Source organism: Mesitornis unicolor, unplaced genomic scaffold (genome assembly GCF_000695765.1).
Source record: "Mesitornis unicolor isolate BGI_N332 unplaced genomic scaffold, ASM69576v1 scaffold25151, whole genome shotgun sequence".
In the NCBI taxonomy this organism is placed as follows: domain Eukaryota; kingdom Metazoa; phylum Chordata; class Aves; order Mesitornithiformes; family Mesitornithidae; genus Mesitornis; species Mesitornis unicolor.
The window spans coordinates 1,286-22,116 of NW_010163477.1; the positions used below are offsets into that span (position 1 = coordinate 1,286).

The 20,831-nt window shown below is 38.6% G+C and overlaps 1 protein-coding gene across 1 annotated transcript; it reads right to left on the reverse strand.

The window, feature by feature from the left end:
* Nucleotides 1-4,275: 4,275 nt before the first annotated feature.
* Nucleotides 4,276-20,376, reverse strand: LOC104548070 (autophagy protein 5; the record flags this gene model as incomplete). The annotated part of the gene is made up of 3 exons (XM_010193985.1): nt 20,269-20,376; nt 13,984-14,111; nt 4,276-4,354 (listed from the first exon to the last, which is right to left on the reverse strand). Coding segments are annotated over exons 1-3 (315 nt in total), but the record flags the coding sequence as incomplete, so codon positions are not given.
* Nucleotides 20,377-20,831: the final 455 nt, after the last annotated feature.

Here is a 20,831-nt window from a genome sequence, read left to right on the forward strand (position 1 = left end):
GTTTGGTGTTGAACTCAAATGGAGTGCTATTTTTACTTAGGACTGATATATGTAGAGCTGACTAGAAATCTAAGGACAGAGATGAAGCTTGTTTCTCATATGGGGATAGCCAAGTCTAAAGACACTAAAGAGGACAGAACAGAAAGGAAAGTTCTCCTTCTAGGGCAGACCGTACTCCTTTCTCCTCCATAAAGCCGACTGTCTCAGCGTAACTGGGCCCAAGACGAATGGAACACATTACTGGGATTGTTACTTGCCAACTGACATCTGCATAGGCCTGTAAAATACTTTTAGAAGTTTAACTTACTTGCTCAAATAAAAAAAAGTAAAGTCTGGTAACCAATCCAGAACAAACAAACGGTCAGAAATAGCATACTTCAAGATCAAAAAAGTTCTTTACATGCAAGAATTCAAAGTGAGCCAGTGACATCCCTCAAAAAAAGATTAAACAGTGGAATGTACCTAATGCCGAGTAATACAGAAACCTAGAAACTGACTTTCACAGTTAAAAGCTGAACCTTTAGCTAAGTTTATGAAAACAACAGTTTTACTACAACTGTTTTGTTACACTCATGTCTAAATATTGAGCTGCAGGGTCTTTTTTTTGGACATTCTTGTATTAATACAGGTACGTATCTCCCTGCTGAATTTCTTACAATGAGTTTCAAATTACAGCCCATATAACTCCCTGGGTATATGATCCAGAGAACAAACACTGCAGAACAGCAAGGAGATATTTAAAACTGGTCAAAGCCAGCTAAGCAAGTGGAAAGAATCTAGACACAGTAGTACAAAGGTGTGTCATGATTCATTTTCCCAGCTTCTAAGGGATAATAATGTGGAAGACTGGAAAACACTCCTACAATCTCAGTGCTGTCTACTTTTTTCTTTAGAAGAAAAACACTGACACATTTCTATCCAGTACTGTGAGCAGAAGCTGAAAAACACAAATACAAAAGTGATAACTTAGAAAACGACACTCTTGCATCTATAAGAGACATATGAAACAGTTTCATCTACATGAGACTACCAACAGAAAATATGGCATCCCCACTGATTTATAACCTGGGGCACAGAATAAGTTTTATACTTAAATGTTGTTGTTGCTTTATTTGTTGTTTTGTTGTTTGTTATGGTTTATTTTAATTCTACTTGTTTTCTTTCTACTGGAAGAAATAATGATCAAATGTAAATAGATTTATCCAGTTCTTTGAAGACAGACAACTGTAAACAAGCTGGTAGCCATCCCTGGCTATACAGCTACAGAATTTGCAGAAAGTTTTAACAGATCCCATAAGCAGCTTTAATTCAAGTACTCTTACTGGTGATGTCCTACTTCCTACATGTTCTGTATCTCTGAAAGAAAAGTTATTAAGTGCTGACTCTGATTTTCTTAGAAAGCTCAAGTAATATTGGTTTTGCTTCACATGCCAGTAGACACTTGCAGCATTAACTTGGTCATAAAGAAGCAGGAAACGTCTGTACAGACAGGAGCACCAAATGACCTCTCACATAAAACTGTTCCAAAAGCATCACAGGTAATTTCAACAGTCTGGTTTCATAACTCCATCCACCCATGTTTATCTATCAGTTCTAGTTCACAAAACATTTGTTTATACCACAACAGTCCAGTTGCATTAGGCTACATTTGCAGAAAACTATACCAATAATATGGCATTAAAACCCATAAGGAACACATCCAGTGGCAGGCAGAGCATCCATGTAATTGTGTTTAGTTACCATCAGCAGCTTGTGTTTTTTGGGTTTTTTTTTCCCCCTTAAAAAAAAATTTTTTTTTTTAAAGATTAATTTTAGAAAGCCCTCATTTATACTTCTGGCTTCATTTATACACCTGACCCAATTTTTAGCTAAGAAAACCAAGATGACAGCTGTTGTCATACAAAACCAGATCCTCTACATCAGGCCATGGGTGGAGAGGCAATCACCAGCAGCTAAGGGCTTCAGCAGAGGGAGAACATTAGCCTTTCCCCTGGCACACCCAATTTCCCCTCTCTGCTACCGTTTCCAGAGCAGTTCACCACCTCTTATCTACTGCCCAAAATCTGGAGAGTAGGTTACCATGCCGAGAACATGAACAGTGCTAAGCACACCACAGAGCAGCACGAGATGAGATTAGCAGGAAAGGATGGAGTTTCCCACCTCCCCATAAAGCCACACCTGGGTAACAAAAGCAACTTCCCAGACTACAGCTTCTCTTGATTCTCAGACTTTAGTACTCTGTTCAAGCTTGTCCTTTTACAACTATTTAAGGCAACTGTATTTCAACTTCACTAGAGATATAAATGCATGTTGTTTTATTGCACACCAGAAGTACAAATTAATAAAGTGTTTCTTCAATGCAAACAGTGAGTTTATTATTTGGTCTGCATACATAACACAGGAGGACAATTACAAGTTTCTGTCAATTTTCAAACTTCTGCTGAACAGAACTAAACTTTTTTCATGTTTTTGACTTTAAACAAGTAAAACTGATGGGTGGGGGAAATAAAAAACACTCTTTACAGATGTTCTTGAGATAGTGATGTTGACTGCATGTTTCGGTAAAAGGAGAAAGCCAGGACAACAAAAGTTAAACTCCAGGAAAATCTAATACTGTTCAACTAAGCCAAATAAAAACTATGGCTCTTTGAAGAATAACTACACACAAATGAAAAGAATAATCCACGCAGAAATCCCACACCTAAACTATTTCGCTGAAAGAAACTGCAACATAGGAAAATGTCTTCAATATTTTGACATACTTTGATATATTTCAGTTATGGTTCGACTTTAAAGATTAAGAAGGGCTTATTTAAATAAACTTTCAGATTACATCAAAAACAGGAAGAGAGATTAAGCAGGTGTTTAATCCAAGGTGTTATATTTTTTAAAACTAAATTACATCAGCTTTCAAAATACTTTACCGCCTCAGAGGTAAATTATTTCTGCTGATCTTTAATGTACACCTTTGAGAGAAACTTTGATTATCTGATCTTTCAGTAAGCAACAACATAAGGACATTAAAGTCAGTTTACGTTACTACCAGAAACTTAAAAGCACTATGGTGCTGCAATTTGCTTCTCAAGATGGCTCTGCTTCGGGATAGCAACATGCATGCACTGCCACTGTTAATCTCCCAGATCTCTCAGAATGTGTAACAATTAAATCATGATTTATGAAACAAGACTCCCTACAGTTTCTTCAAAAGACTCTAGAAGTTTCTTCATCCCAGCTCTCTCTGACACATACCAGACAGAAGTGTCAAAATCACAATGGTTTCAACAACATCCCCATCTTTGGATTCATTCATTCAGCCAGTCATTTTAAAAGTTTCAACATGTGGAAATACAGATCATAAGAATGTGTAATTCCAGTGCACCCTTCCAAAAAGAGTCAGACTAATCCTGCTAACAAGATCTTTTCTAAGAGACTTTCAAGAGAAGAATTTGAGTGAAAACGTTCAACACAACTGCTTCCCAATATGCTTTTCATTTTATCTCAAATCTCACACACGAAAGTCAAACCTATTAATCTGCAGTTTTCCTGTTGCATTGCTTCTTTCACAATGGAGAAATTAAAGTCTCAAAATTAAATACCATGATTTCTAGTTGCGATTTTGACTTCAAAACATACCTGTGATTATCGTCTCAATGCATTTCAGAGTATGAAAGAATCCTGCACCAAAGCTAACACTGTACAAGTATTCTTCTGAGCAAAGCTTGATCAGTGGTGCTGTGAAGTCATACCTAATGCTTTTAAAATGTGTAATCAAAATAATATCTCCTCTATGACTAAGCTGTCACAAGACCAAACTCATTTCACTCATTTCGCTAATGGAGACCTACATGAAAGACAACAGCATTCCCTGACTTCATGGATTTCTACAGTATCTCATATCCATGCTCATGCACATAAAAGGATGAATATTTTTCAATCTTCAGTCAACTCAAGACGACTGAATTAAAAACATTCCAGGAAGTTCTTCCCTTATATCCACTCAATTGCTCAGGCATAGTCCCATAACTTACCTTAAGAATTCTGGATTTTCAGATTATAACAGAATCATTTTCAAAGGTGGCAATTTGAAAGTACATACAATCTCACAGAAAACAGTCATAGATTCACAGAAAACTTTAGGTGATTCCTGAAGAATTACCATTCTCCCTTTCAAGTCATACCATTCACTGATTTATAAAATAACTATGAAACTTTTTCCTAGCTTCCAAATTTCATGTAGTCCCATGCTCACTTGTTCTTAACTAAAGGCATATTTACCTTGAAATGCACTGTAATGCTCCAAGGAAGGGCTGTATTTGATGCATGGAGATCAAAGAGCAAACCAATTGGGTAATGCCTAAGAAAGAAAAGATACTAAATGAAAATAAAAGCTGTGCATTTAGTTCTACAAATAACAGTTATCATAACTGCATCCACATTAAAAAATAGCTGACTCCCACAATTAACATTCATTATTACTTATTCAGAGAAGTTATACAGGCAGGTACGTATGACTGACAGGTTCTAGCAGAACCAAGTCTGGAATTTACAAGTTCAATATCTAAACCAGTGGATTCCAAGCTGCATGCACAAAACACTGCAACAGCATAAGTGGCCAACAGCTGGTCTGCAGAATCCTTCAAAACAGTATTTTTTTGTTAAAAAGCTTGATAATGGTAGAAATAGCTGGTCTGACAGAAAAGTATACAAGCTTTCAGATATTTAAATACCATGGGTTTATATCACATTGACCCTTAACATCTCTTCCCTCTTCTACCTGCCTGACGTCACTGTAAAGAATAAGTAGTAAAGTGGAAAAATGACATATCTGTAAAAGGGCTGAAAGAAGATAGATCAAGGTGAACTCTGTAACTTTACTATCAAATTAGAAGAATGGAATGGCAAAAAAAAGATTAATTGGAGTTCTGTATTCCAGTGGTATTCTAGATTAAAGTAGTTATACAAAGAAACTGGTTCCTCCAAATATTAATTTCTATCTTATAGTTTTGCCTCCTCTAAATTCATTAGAAGATAGAGCCTCCAGCAATATAAGGAATGTATCTCACATATAGAAAACTTCCACAGGTATTCTAAAAAGGTCTTTCTGCAATTTTCTCACAAGCAGACACTGGCAAGATTTTTGATAAATTTTATTGGCTGGTTGGTTTGGGGTTTTTTTTGCATTCAGCATACCAAGCTCCATTCTCTTATCTTTCAAAAATCTTAACTAAATGAGCCTTATGAGCTTTCCATCCTACAAAGAGATAAGCACACAACTGGGAACTCAGTAGCCTCACTGAATTAAATGGGACTGATCACAGGATGCAGAGCCAAGCATGTACATAAGCTTTGAAAGTCGAGAGAGCAACAACCAAGAGTATTGCTCTAAAAACACCTGTAGCAAGCCAACTTCCTGACCTGCTAATGTCTCGCACTACAGTGCTTTAGCACCCTCTACGGGTGAGCTAACCCCAAAGCTAAGGCAAAGTCACTTCACAACAGCAAAATAATTAAAAAATAAAAACCCAAACAGCACTACAGTTCTTGAACTTACTATTGCATCTGTAACATCTTACAAAAAAAAAAAGAATAGGGGGAAATATCAAGAAAGTACCTAAAACTGTGTTTTCCTGACAAAGGGAATAAAGAAAATAGATAGTACATATCCAGATTTATCTTGATTCACTAGTAATGAAGTTTTTACCACTAAAACCTTTTATTACTAACTACCAATCATGTCTTGAGTACTGCAACAGTGATTCAGCAAGTGTCAATGAAAAAGTGGTTTTCCAGATGAGCTAAGTAACAAAAATCAGATTTCCTTTGACAACTGAGTGGAACGCAAACAATGACTTTCGGTTACTTTCGCTTTATACAACAAAACACCTAGCTACAAAAAAAAAAAAAGCATCAGTCCTTGGTCTACCTCTGTACTTTCTACCCCGTGTAAATTGCTAAATAAAGTTCATGTAGTCAAGCTTTCTTCAGTAAAATTCTCATGCTTTGCACAGTTAATATATATTTTTTTTATTTTGAAAAAGGTCAGGCCTAAACTCATTTTGTTCCATAGAACACATGAGATTAATGAAGACAGCAGACCATGAGAGAAAGTTTCCTATGCAACAGCACAGCTTTCCATTAAGAGTAAAGTTCACAAGAGCAGTGAAGCAATTCCAAGATACAAGACGTTTTCCTTCAAATTCCAGCTCTCTCACGCTGCTGTTTAATCTGAAGCCAACAGAAGCCTTCAGAAATGTCTGTACATAATGCTATGTTTCACTTACTTTTGACAGTTACAAGCATTTTTTAAGAGTCTGGAAGCAATAGGATTCCATATAAAAAATGGCTTTAGTATCATTATATTTCCTTCATAATATTGGGTTGGCCTAAAAGTAATTGCCTTTTTTTTTTTAAATAGATGGACATATGTGTCTTGAAATGTAACTAACTTCATTTTAAACCACAAATTAAGTATGTAACTTCACAGCTGACAGTTCAAGCTTGTCTTAGAAAAGGAAAGTGCACTACTTTTATTACCAATTATTTATTTTGCACTGATTTCAAAATGTAAAATAAAAAGGAACATTTTTGTGTTATTTTGCTGTATTTCTTCTGAAAAGGAAGAACTGCTGCACAAGCTTATAAAGTTATGTGATGTGTATGGTGAAGATGCCTTTAAACTACATCAGTATCTGAGCTGGTTTGCTAAATTTCAGTCCCAAGATTTTGATGTTAAAGATGTACCACGCTCAGGAAGGCAAATCGAAGCCGGTAACGACAAAATTAAGGCACTGGTCAAATCAATCAGCATTCAGTGACATGAGAGATTGCTGGTAATCTTAACATATTGAAATCGAGCATTGAAAACCATTTAAAACAACTTGGATACGTTAGGAAGCTCGATATTTGAGTACCATGTGAGCTCAAAGAAATTCCTCTCACTGAGCATGTTGACATCTGTGATTCTCTCCTGAAACGTGAAGAAAACAACCCGTTTTTGAAACATATGATAACGGACAATGACAAATGGATCATCTACAGCAACAACGACTGAAAAAGATGGTGGAGCAAGTGTGATGAACCAGTTCAAAGCACTCCAAAAGCAGATAGTCACCAAAGGAAGGCAATGCTGTCAGTCTGGCGGGATTTCAAAGTTATTGTGTATTTTGCATTGTTTTCAAGGAACCAAACCATTAATTCAGATGTGTACTGTTGTCAACTGGATAAACTGATTGATGCCATCAAACAGAAGCATCCAGAATTAGTGAATTGCAAAGGTGATGTGTTTCACCATGATAGCACTAGACCACAAACAAGTTTGGTCACTTGTCACAAATTGTTGCACCTTGGATGGGAGGTGTTACCACATCTATCATATTCACCAGACCTGGCACCATCAGACTACCATTTGTTTTGTTCTTTACAAAATGCCTTGAATGGTAAAACCTTCACTGTTGATAAGGATATCAAATAGTCCTTGGAACTGGCTTTTTTGATGAAAAAGATAAGAACTTTCTTAAATGTAGAATCATGAAGTTGTCTGAAAGATGGCAAAAGGTAACTGAACAAAATGGACAATATATTGGTTAGTAAAATTTTTGTTTCCCATGAAAAATTCGCCTTTCATTTACCCAGAAAAAAAACACAATTTTTGGCCAACACAATGAAACCTGGTTCAAGAATTAAGGGAGGCATAAAGAGAAGTTTTGAAGAAAACAGGACTTGTCAATCTGTACATGGACTAAAAACCCACTAAGATTCTCTCATTCCATTCCTAAGCATGTATCTACCCTATGCTCAGAGCCAGTATGCCCTCATTAAGGGTCTGGCTTCCAGTGGTACTGCTGCAATGCTGTTTCTGAGCTTTTTTGAAAAATAGGCATTGTAGTTAAAGAAATACACAAATGCTCTCTAGAACCTACAGTAACCAGGAGAAATAAAAAAATAATTAAAAAAAAATGAATTCAAAAACACAAGAGAGCCTTTAAAGATTTGTCCCTTCACCACCCACAAAAAAAAAAAAAAGAAGAGATAAAACAAGCATAACAGCAAAGGGAAACATCCAGCCCAGAAAGGTATAATTTTAAAAAAAGTATTACTGGATTCTTGAAATTAAACTGGTCTTAACTAGAGTAGGAGCCAAGGACAGGCAGATGCCACAGAACTCTTTCAAAGGAAATAATGGAAAAAATATCAAAGAGAAAATGTCTAAGAGATCACTTTTTTTTTTTAAATAAGTTGCTAGAATAATAGATGGGTTCTGGAAAGTCTTCAATCTATAAAAGTATAGCACCACCTTGACTCCCAGCCATTGTCAATTTATTACTGCTTTTATTATTATACAGAAAGTGGCTTCAGAGTGAGAGAGAAGTCCTGGAAAACACCATGATAAGTACTTAAATTCCTTTTGAAAGTGACAGGTGGACATTAAGGAAAATTAATTACTACTTTTTCTAACAGTTTTTTTTCTGAACCCAGGACAGAAAGCGACAACATGAGTTGGGAGTTTTTTTTCAGACCAGAATAATTTACTGCAGTAATTCAGCAAGATATGTCACATGAACTAGTAAATCCAGGACAAAAAAGCCCTATACTCCAGAACTATTTAGGGAACTAAGTGTATCATGTGGCTAAAATCTGGTGTTTAGGAATTTCTATGAACAAATGTCTAATCGAGGGAAATTCTGGCTGCATCAGAAGAAAGTCTTACCTTTTCCTTTAGTATTCAGTAAGAAATAATTTTTTTCCTAGATCTTTTAAGCAAACCATCATTTTCAAAGAATATGTCAGCTATGCCTAATCAAACAGTGCTTTGATCTTCTGACTTCCACCAATTCCCAATTAGGAAGGGTCAAACATCCATCCAGTTCATACTAGAGACACCTGTGCAACTACCAGGCCTAGAGCACAATCTATAGAAAAGGGACAGAAATGCTGCTGAAGGCCACATGCAAGTGCTCAGACAGGATGGTAACAAGCTACAGCGTGTGGTCCCCTAGCATGTGCTGAAGAAGCCACCCCTGGCACATCAGAGGCATTCACTCAGGCAGAGATCCTGAGAGAGGATGCAGCTCTCCTGGTCTCAAGCTGTCAGGAGAGCTTGGGACCTCTCCTGAGGGCTGGGGCAAGCAGAAGCAGTGTTCTTGCCCTAGAGGAGGTGTATGTTAGTGGAGGAGCTATGTCAACAAGTTAAGGAGCTGCAGAAGGTCAGCGGGCTGCACAGCATCAAGGAAAATAAAAAGAGATCAACAGCATCTTCACTGAGACCTTGCAGAGATGAGAACCTTAACAGAAAGAGGGCCTTCAGTCATTGGAGTGGTGAATGGAGACTCACATTGCAATCTCTGGCAAGAGAGAGCAAGCTCCTCCTTGACCTGCAGTTAGTGCCTCAGTGGCAGACAAGAGGCTGGAAGCTCTAAGAAAGCATCAGAGCAGCCTGAACAGCACATTCACACCAAGAGGAAGCAGTCCCAGTGCTAGCAGACTCCCTCCTACACGAGACAGTGCCCTCCCCCATCTGCCAATCTCACTTGCTACCTGCCGAGGTTTGCTGCTTAAGAAGTTGCAGACAGACTGGCAATGTTTGTCCTGTGCTTGGATCAGTAGCCCTTGCTGTTCAACCATATGGACACAAATCACAATGCTCTCCGGGAACTCTCGAGTTTATGCAGCTCCAGGGGCAAGGTGGCATCTCCACAATTTTGCCATTGAAGAAGAAAGGCTCAGAGAGGCGTGAATGCTGGTCAATAACTGCAGGTCAGTAACTGGTTGTGCAGCTGGTGTGGCAAGGACTTAGCTTTTGCAGCCACAGGACAGTCTGGGAATAAAAAACTGCTAGGGAGAAATGGAATTCATCTAAGAGAGCAAAAGCCTTCAGGCTGTCCAGCCTGGTGAGGAAACCTTTAGACCATAAACAACAAGGGTGTGAATAACAATGCACAGTCAAGTAGAAATTAATGATCATGGGTGAAAAGCAAGTGGTGAAATTGACAGCTATAAGGGAGATCTCAAAATCAGAAGAGAGGGTAGAAGAGAGTTTACCACAAGTGTATGTACATAAATGCACACAGTTTGGGAAATAAGCAGGAGAAACTAATGCTGGGTTACCAGAGATGTGGCGAGACAGCTTGCACAACCAGAATGCTGTTGTGGATGGATAGACACAAGCTGCTCAGGAAAGACAGGCAGGGCAGATAAGGGAAGGTTGCCTTTATGTGAGGAAGCAGCTTAGATGTATGAAACTTAATGGGATGGACAACAGGCTGGTTGAGATCTTGTTGTTCAGGATCAGAGGAGAGACTAGCACAAGCAATGTCACACAGAGTTTGCTACAGATAATGCAATCCAGGTGATGAAGTAGATGAAGTTTTCTTTAAATAACTCAAGCAGTTTCTGCATCACAGATCCTGCTTCTTGTTAGTCTCCGACATCTGCTGGAAAAGCAACACAGTGGGACACGAAGTCAAGACTTCTTGATACAGGCATTGGATGGACCAGAGCTGACCCACAGCTGAATCTGTTGCTCGCTAACAAGACAAAATAGTTCCGGTTGTGATAACCAGTGGCAGCTTTACCGGTAGTGACCAGGAAATGGCAGAGTTCAAGATCCTGGAGAGACTGAAAAGGACAGCAAACAGAATACAGACCTTTGACTTCACTTGCTACTTGCTCCTGGTGCCCCTGCACAGTTCATCTCAGATGCATCACTGGACAGAGCTTTCAGTCCCTCACCTGCAGCCAGAGCACTGAAACTATCCTCTAGTTACAGAAATGGAGGTAGAGAAGGAGTCTTCCCCCTGCTGCCAGAAGTCACACACTTCCAGCCCTTCCATCTCTTAGGAGACATTTTCCAATCCAATGATCCCAGATCCTGTCTGCATCTCTTCAATGTAGTTCCAGGTTTACACTCCAGTAGCTGCAGTTTCTGAGAAGATTTGATCTATTTCCTTCTGTAGTCTCTGATGCTGCACAGTCTGATTGATGACCTCTTTCTGCAGCTCCTTAACCTCACGACACAGACTGTCCCCCAGCACACACTTCCAGCAGACAAGGAGACCATCTTTCCCTGCCCAAACAACCTTGGTGGGAGGTCCCAGGCCCCTCTAGTTCCAGACCTGGAGAGCTGTATCAGCCTTCAGGGGCTTAGTCTGAGTGTTGCAGACCATGAATTTGAAACCATGTTTCAGACTTCCTCCATAATCTCACTGGAAAACAGAAGAACTGCAGCTGAAAAGAGATACCCAAAATACCAACCAGGTATGAAACCACACAGACTGTACGCAGTATCACCTCACAGTGCACAGTAAATAATTAAAATACGCAATATTACTAGCAAGTTCTATTTGATTCTTGAATGCAGAAGTCATACTTTAAAGGATTAAGCATTAATGCTCACTATTCTTCCTCTGCAAACTACTAGCTCAATCTAATTCTCAGTTCTGGTATTTGGGTCTTCCCTGCAACAAACTTCAGCTATTCAGGGGATTACCATTCTCCTAAAATAATGGTTTGCAGATAGTATTTTCCTTGCAAAAGCAATTCCACTGAAATCAGGGGAGCTGTTTCTGGCAGAGTATGCTTAGATATTCTGAAAGATCAGAGCCTTAGTTAGCAGGTCATAATTACACAATTCATTTTCATTTCAATGTTCAATGAGTTTACTAACTTAATTTTAGAATAATAGTTAATATTTTTATTCTATACCTATATTCTATAATTTAATCTTTTTATTTGTAGTTTAAACATAATGATATTTGAAAACTTATAGGAAACATAGATCTATTTTTGGTTGAGGTAAAATGCCTCTCTGTCCTTTCTTCTTATAACTTCAGTGAAAACTTAAATTTTTCCTGCCATTATCTGCCTAAGATTATCAACACACTGGGACAAACTTGGTACCTTGCTGTTTATTTAGACGGTATCCATGACTCACGGTCACTATGGCACTCCAAGAACCCAACTATCATTAAATTCCAGAGAATTTAAATATGTCTAGAGCTGGTTTTGCCAGCCAGTTTCAAAAAAGTTAAAAGAGCTAGTTTTTATGCTTCTCTATCTACATATTTTCAAGGTCTACACTGGGTTACTCTTGAAGAAATAGAAGACTAGAAGTGATCCACTGCATGACCAAGTTCAAAGGGACTCTTATGATTTGAAGCTTGCTAATGACAAGACAATCCACGTTCAAGAAGCTAAAACTGAGTTTTCTTTCCTATTATGACACAAGGAATAAAGAGACATAGAATCATAGAATGGGTTGGAAGGGACCTTTAAAGATCATTCAGACCAACCCCCCCGCAGTGAGCAGGGACAATGTTACCAAATCAGGTTGCTCAGAGCCCCATCAAGCCTGACCTTGAATATCTCCAGGGATGGGGCCTCCACCAACCTCTCTGGGCAACCTGTTCCAGTGATCTACCACTCTCATATTGAAAAACCTTTTCCTAACATCCAACCTAAATCTACCCTTTTCTAGTTTAAAACCATTACCCCTCATCCTATCGCTACATGCCCTAGTGAACAGCTCTTCCCCAGATTTCTTACAGGCACCTTTCAGGTATTGGAAGGTTGCTATAAGGTCCCCCCAGAGCCTTCTCTTCTCCAGCCTGAACAACCCCAACTCTCTCAGCCTGTCTTCAGCGGAGAGGTGCTCCAGCCCTTTGATCATCTTTGTGGCCCTCTTCTGCACCCGCTCCAGCACTTCAAAGTCCTTTTTGTGTTGGAGACTCCAAAGCTGAACACAGTACTCCAGGTGAGGTCTCACCAGAGCAGAGTAGAGGGGCAGAATCACCTCCCTCGATCTGCTGGCCACACTTCTTGTGATGCAGCCCAGGATGCTGTTGGCCTTCTGGGCTGCAGATGCACATTGGTGGCTCATGTCCAGCTTCTCATCTACCAGTACCTCCAAGTTCTTTCCCTCAGGGCTGCTTTCCAGCACATCATCTCCTAGCTTGTATTGGTAAGGAGGATTGTTCCGACCCAGATGCAGGACCCTGCACTTAGCCTTGTTGAACCTCATGAGGTTCACCTGGGCCCACTTCTCCAGCTTGTCCAGGTCCCTTTGAATGGCATCCCTTCCCTCTGACACATTAACCTCATCACCCAGCTTGATATCATCAGTAAACTTGCTGAGGGTACACTCAATCCTGCTGATATAGAGGATACGAGAGATATAAAATCTCTTCAGCATTCAAAAATACTAAATGCTTTCTGGAGAGCTGATGCTATCTATATAGAGCTAGCAAGCACTGCAGCTTTCAAAATGTTTTCTTTAAAACTCTTTATGGCAGAAATAGAAAGAAACAAAATCTGAGGAACAGTATTTATGAAAACTAAGTAAATGAAGCAATGGCAGTCTGGTTACCCCACCTTTTTGAAGGAAAAAGAAAAAAAGATACATTAATAGACCATATGACAGAACAAAAATACACTCGACAGCAACTAGTTCAAGAAAGTTGAAATAAATGAATTCAACAAGAGTCTGTGCATCAGTATTAATTATCTGTTTTACAGTACAAGCACATATGACACCAGTGAAAACTGAAGGTTACACACACATTTGACAAATTTTAGGCATATAAGCTTTTCGCATTCAGACTCCAGAAATGATATTTCCTTGCTGTGTTATTAGGTATCTTTGAAGAAGGTAGAATAAGCTAAACAAAGATTTGGTGATTCTACTGCAAGAAAAAATGAAGCAAAAACCACAGGCATTCCGTATTACAGTAACAACAGTAACAAAAACAGTAGGTGCAACACAACTTCTGCCTTATACATATAGTAAGCACAAGCATAATAATCAAAAATATGTTCAACATGAATTCTTTTGTTTTTCCCAAAAACCATGCTTTTCTTACCCTCCTCTTCTTTTGCTATTCTTTGAAACCCAATGGAGTGATGAGTTTAGGAAGAATACTGACACTGTGCTGAACTTGATAACTCTTTACATGATAAATTGAGTAAAGGTACAACTTTAAATAAACTCACCATTTCAGTGGTGTACCTTCATATTCAAACCATATTTCACTAACTTCTTCTTGTTTCATAACTTTCTGAAAGTGTTTCTTCACTTTGTCTGTTACCAGTGTCAAGTAGCTTATTCTTGGCAAAAGCAACTGAAAAAAATTATAGAAGCTTTAAGTACACATAAAATTTACTAACATAATAAAAATCTGTAACAAGTATTTATTTTCATAACCAAAATTCAGACAGCATTTCCCTACGCCCTCTTTAACGTAAGATGTCCTTTAGAAAGTTTACTTACTAATACTCAATGAAAGGCTATAAAATTATGTACTCAGAAAATGTAGAATAGCAGTATCCAATATTCTAACACAAACAGAAATAGTAAAAAAAAGTAAGTTCTTGATTCTTTCAATGTGGTGGGAGGTAGGGGAGTGGGATTTAATTGCTTCTATTCTGTATTTAAGCAGGCCAAAGAATGAAGCTTTTAATCTTCTTCATACAAACAGATAGGAACATGTCTAATTTCTTACTGACTGGAATGAGCAACTGTGCATCAGCTATTATTTTAAAAAAGAAAATCCTACAAAATTAAAAGAAATAAAGAAAAGTAGTTGCTTAGGGGCGTGGTTTCCAAGTGTCTTTTGTATTTTCAGTAGCTGGCAATTTCTACGTTCTTTGCACTGGGTTTGCCGATTCAACATGTTAGTTACTACTATGATTCTTCCACTATTTAACCTTTGCCCGGCTACTAAAATCAGAAAGAAAACGGTCAATATTTTATCAGTTGAAACAAGACACCTTCTTACAGCTTTCTGGTATGCTATCCTTTTTTCCTCTCAAGTGTAATGTCATGCACTACCCAAAACAGAATGCTGTGTTATTTTTATTTGCATACCCTCCCCTTTTATTATAAAATCTCATGCCTAATAAGAGCAGTTAAGCAGACTGCATCAAAAGTGTACTCACTGATGACTGTATAGGACATTTACTTAAAATACATCAGTGTGTAAGCCTTAATGAACAATGCCTTTCAGTATCCCAATGAGAAAAGATTAACCTCCTTATAAAACAACATTTAGCTGTGGAGTAGACAATTTAATCTTATCCTGTAAAGTTATTTTCATTTCCTAACTATTAACAAAATAGATAGGCTTAAGGAATAAATAGAAATAAATTACATTTTGCATATTTAGAGAAAGAGAAAAAATTGTTTTCCGGTGTTCCTCATAACCACTGTGGTTTCTTAATATATTTTCTTTATAGTATATGGATAATGCTAGGCCTTCAGTGAATGCCTATGGTATAGACATCCCAAATGATGTAAGGATGTATTTTACCTGACAGAAAATTTTAGATTCTTCCAGAATCTCTCCAACAATTAAACCACATTTTGATATATAAATTAGATAATATTTTGGCCATGATACTAGAATCTATTTATAAATATCAGATTCACAAGAAAGAAATATGGAATAAGTTCTTATGAAAGAGAATGGATTTGTTTTTTACATAATGCTGCAATTAGGTTACTAATCTGCATAAATCTGTGAAACAACTAAATTTTAGGATTATAGAAAACTGGAAAAGATCAAGACTCACCACTATCAGAGTCATCAAATTCAGTTAACACTTGATCTTTTATCTACCATATGGTTTTCTTTTTCCATCTGTTGCTCTTATTACCATCATCATATTGCTTCTACTTTCTTTCATAGAAGTCTAATTCAGCAAGGCAGTGAAGCACAGCCTTCAGTTTTAAAATGTAAACCATCTCAATAAATTCAATGGATTCCAATACATGCTCAAGTGAGAACTGTTTGGTACCGCAATGACTTCAACGACAACAATCTTTTCCTCTATTAACTTAATTCTACATATCTGCACTAATTGTTCGTGAGACAATATAGTCCAGGCTATTCCAATCAAACCCAAACATTTTTGGTAATAATGCCATATTATTTCCATGTGATATTTGCTGTTAAATTAATGCTGGTATATTCTCATACGAGAGCCATCTGGACTGCCACAAGAGCCAGTTTTCAGCATGCTACATGTGGAACGATCATGCAGGAATTGATAAATGTATTAAAGGATTATTGATTGCAACAGTGTTAGACATAACCCTTTAAACTGCATAACTTACTTCCTTTGTAAAGTATTTTACTTCAGTCTGTAGAACAAGGCAGTTTCTATTTCAGCATAGTTGGAGAACAGACAATAACCAAACAGCATTTAACTGAATTTAACAGAACACCGCCAGCACTCCCAATGGGCCTCCTTGGAGTACAACACCCAAAGTTAATTAGGTTAACAGGGACTGCCTGTTTTTCAGAGATGCTGAGCATTTGCAGCACCTACTGAACTCTTGCTTCAGACCTCTCCTACCTTGCTACACTCTTCCCTTTCCATGGGAAACATGAAAGGATGCAACTCTCTCACTTTTCTAGTTATAATTATCCTATAGATTTGCAAGTATACTAAATCTGTTAAGCAAGACCTTCAAACAAAAACGTCTTTGAACTATGCTCTTCTTACTCTTTTTAATATCTCTTCTCCACCAGTTCCCTACACTTGGTGAAAGACCAGTTGACACAAGATTTTTACCCCAATCTCCTGTAATTTAAAATGCTATTCCTGAGCATGTCCAGAGGAAAAGTACTAAAAATTCATACTCACATCTGAATTCATAAGTCAATGGCCATACCCAATGTAATTATTCAATCCTTTTAAAATAAGCAGGTACTAGTCCTTGATTAAAAACAAGACAGCAATAATCAACTGCTTTTGGTATGATTTCTAGCCCTAGCTTTGAAATAAATTGTGAAAGACATGCACACAATTCATATACGCTCAGCTTAAACAAAAATAGCTATACAAAACTGATCGGGACAGGGCAAACAAATAAGATTCGGATTTCTTATTATTAAATTAAAAAAAGTAAATCTCCAAATACATTACCAGGCAGAATAAACCACAGTGGGCTAGAACATGCCATCCACCAAATTACAGAAACCACATTACCTTCCTTTTGCATATTGTGTATTACTACAGTATTTAATCATAATAACCAGGAATGCTCTCTGTAGAGGTTAAATGAAATGCAAGGAATTCCTAATGCCTAAATAAACACTCAGAATACATCTTCATATAAAAGAATACATCTCCAGCTGTGCCCAGGGGTTTTGTTGCAGAGCAACACTATTTCAGATGCAAAACAGATTACAGAACTTTAGAAAAATGCTAGACTTAACAGGAATTGGACTGGTCTGATCAAATACATCCAGGATGCACCATTTTAAAATAAAAATTGTAACAATTTAGGACTAGGGAAAAATCAGATAGTTCAGCAACAGAAGTAATTCAACCCAGCTGCTCCTCATTACGTGCCCACTCCAAACACAAGCATCTGTAGGAAACACTCCAAAGAAACCTGACATATCTATTTTCAGCGTAACTTTTCAGAAATCTACCTGCACTGACTACAGGAAGAAATGGGAGAGTGTTTCACCTGAGCTGCTTAGTCTTGATGTCACCACTCTTTCTCAAAGATAGACAAGCTCATTTTAAATTAGCTCTGGTACCCCACACTGTGCCATAATGCAATACATGCATGAATCACTCCCGCGCAGTGCTAATGCATCTGACTGACAAAGGTCTCCTGCCACACCACTCACAAACTGAAATCCATCACACGGATTCTGGGTTGTTTTTCTAACCCTTCACCCTCCAGGTCCATGATTTCATCTTCATAAAGCAAGTTCCTCAGAGCAGAAGCTTCTTTCCCCTCTTAACAGAATGATGCCAGTATTTCCTTCCCATGCAGCCCTCCAATTTATGGAAGGCAATCTGGGATACAGAGATTTTATCTATATTAACAAATACTGAGGTGAGATAAGAGCAGATGTGTAAAGCTGAACAGCTGGTGTCAAGGGCTGAGAACGTTCACTACACAAAGTTTTTTACTTCAATTTAGGGGATTTTGATGTTTTTTTTCCCTTCAATTTAGCTCCAGCTTGATCCTGTACCTTAAATGCCCATTAGCAGCTGAAGCACAACTTCTGCTTCGGCTTCACATGAAAATGATTCAGCTTGTGGGCTATAAGACTGCTGTGTGATGCAAACCTGGGCACACTAAGTGGAAACTACGAGGACTTGCTTCAAAAATGCATTCCAGAACTGGACAAAAGCATTAACGTAGATGCACTCTGAAACCACGAGAACTAATCCATGATTTAAAGCCTTGATTGCTATTCTGCCTTTTACTATTACAAATCCTTGGTCCCTTCAAGAAGCTGTATTATCAGCTCCAACATGGCCTGAAAAACAAGATAACATTTTAGAATTGTGATCTGTGAATAACCAGATTTGCAGAAATAGAGAAATAAGCCTGGAGAATGTCTGTGCACACCTAAAGTGGAGTAAGTAAAAGAAACCCTACCAGCTCAAAACTATCTCTTAAGCTTAGAAAGTTGGCCACGCCATGAAGATAATGGGGTCTCACGGTTTTCATGCCTATGTTAAACAGACCAAGGCTGCACATCTCTATACTTACACTCACTCCTTTCATGAAATTCTTATACAATACATACATATATATTTTAAATTATTTTTAAATATAAAAATACATAGAATTTAAAGTCTGAAACTTCTAGATAACTCAGATGCATTTGACAATAGGTCAGTCACATGAGGTAAAAGTGCTCCTTTTTTTTTTTAGTGGTGAAACTAAAGCATAGAAAGGAGAGCACTATCATCACTGAACAAAAAGTGTTAACACTTTATTAGGTTTCAAAAACCCTTTGAACATGCAGAAATTAATGACATAAAGATGTTGTTGAACATGAAAGAAAAAAATATTTCTACCCAGTAATATTTTCAAATAGAGTAGAATGGGATACGACAAGATTTAAGGATTTCAGAATCACATAACTTGTAGAACAAGATTTATTCTCATATACTTGTTACATTTCAAATTTGGGTTTGACTGAATCAGCTAACATTGTCTATCAACCAAATGTTTATTAGGTGCTGAAAGGATGAAAACTGCTGAGTACACTATAAAAAAATACAACATGATTACAGAAGGCCCTTCGAGTTTACAACTCAAATACATCCATCTCACTCTCATTTTTATCAACAGCTAGCAATTCAGTTCAGTCACTGAACATTAGAGCTACTTTTCACAGAATCACAGGAGTTGGAAGGGACCTCGAAAGATCATCCACTCCAACCCCCCTGCCAGAGCAGGATCACCTAGACCAGGTCACACAGGAACGCGTCCAGGTTGGCCTTGAATGTCTCCAGAGAAGGAGACTCCACAACCTCTCTGGGCAGCCTGGTCCAGTGTTCGCATGGAACCTCCTATGCTCCAGCTTGCACCCATTGCCCCTTGTCCTGTCACTGGACATCAAAGAGAAGAGCCTGGCTCCTTCCTCCTGACACTCGCTCTTTACAAATTAATAAACATCAATGAGGTCACCCCTCAGTCTCCTCTTCTCCAAGCTAAAGAGACCCAGCTCCCTCAGCCGCTCCTCATATGGGAGCTGCTCCGCTCCCTCCATCATCTTTGTGGCTCTGCACTGGACTCTTTCAAGCAACTCCCTGTCCTTCTTGAACTGAGGGGCCCAAAACTGAACACAATATTCCAAATGTGGTCTCACCAGGGCAGAGTAGAGGGGAAGGAGAACCTCTCTCGACCTACTCACCACACCCCTTCTGATACACCCCAGGATGCCATTGGCCTTCTTGGCCGCAAAGGGCACATTGCTGGCTCATTTTCTACATCTGAGCTATGCCTCTCATGGCTGCTAACATTTAAAGAAAAGAAAATGAGCAGAAAAAGTCTATGAGTAGAAATAGCGAAGCCAGCGTTCGTTATTGGTTTGTGTTACACAGGCGACTGATCTCTGTGTTTAACATTGCACAAAGCTCTGACTGAAGTTATTGCTGCAGTAAGGTAACATGAAAGTTCTCTCCCTTCTTCTAGTCACTATCCAAGAACATACAAACTCACCATGACTACACATAGAGCCTCCTCCTTTTACCTAATTACTTGTCGACTTTTTAAAAATTATCTGTGGTAAGTTTATCGCGTTGGTGAAACAAGCTCAAAGTATTGAACCTGCTGTGAAAAGAGACAAATGATGCAGCATGATCACAGGGCTTACTGTACTCACAGGTACCAGGAACAAGAAGAAAAAAGTGTTTTGTTATGGTTTTTTTCACAACATGTAGTGGCACATATGATGAGAATGAAGGAAACAAACACCTATGGCATTGGACTGTGACTACCTTCGTTATACTCACATAGTAAGGTTCAGCTTCCCTTTCAGTTATCTCATCCTGATACAAAGTGAAACAGGTTGGTATTCGTCCAAACCACACATCTCGAAGCACATCTTTGTCATCTGACATTCTTCCAATGGACCGCGAAACACATGTAGATCAGTTTGTGTCTTCAGCTAGAACTGTAACCCCATTTCCCCCCAAAGAAACAAGTCAGCACGACTGCAAATAAAATACACCTTGTTGAAGGTTCTCTTGTAACTACGCTTCTGCAAGCACGATCAACGCTGTCATCAACTGCATCAGTTCGTACAAAGAACGGAGTGAGTTAAGGCCTCCCAGTTAACACTTTGTGGATTATGAGTAAATGAGCATTTTCTAAGCCTGCATCATGCCCCAACCTTAGGGGCAAAGGAACCGTTCGCGTTACCGCCTAGCAGTCGTCCCGCAGCTCCCACATCCCCCGAGGCCTCGGCTTTAGCGCGGGCGAGCGGCCCCAGACCCACGAGCAGCCAGCTGCGCCGGTGCCCGCAGACGAGCAGGACGACGGGCAGCGGAGAGAAAGAAGCAAGTGGGTCTCTCGC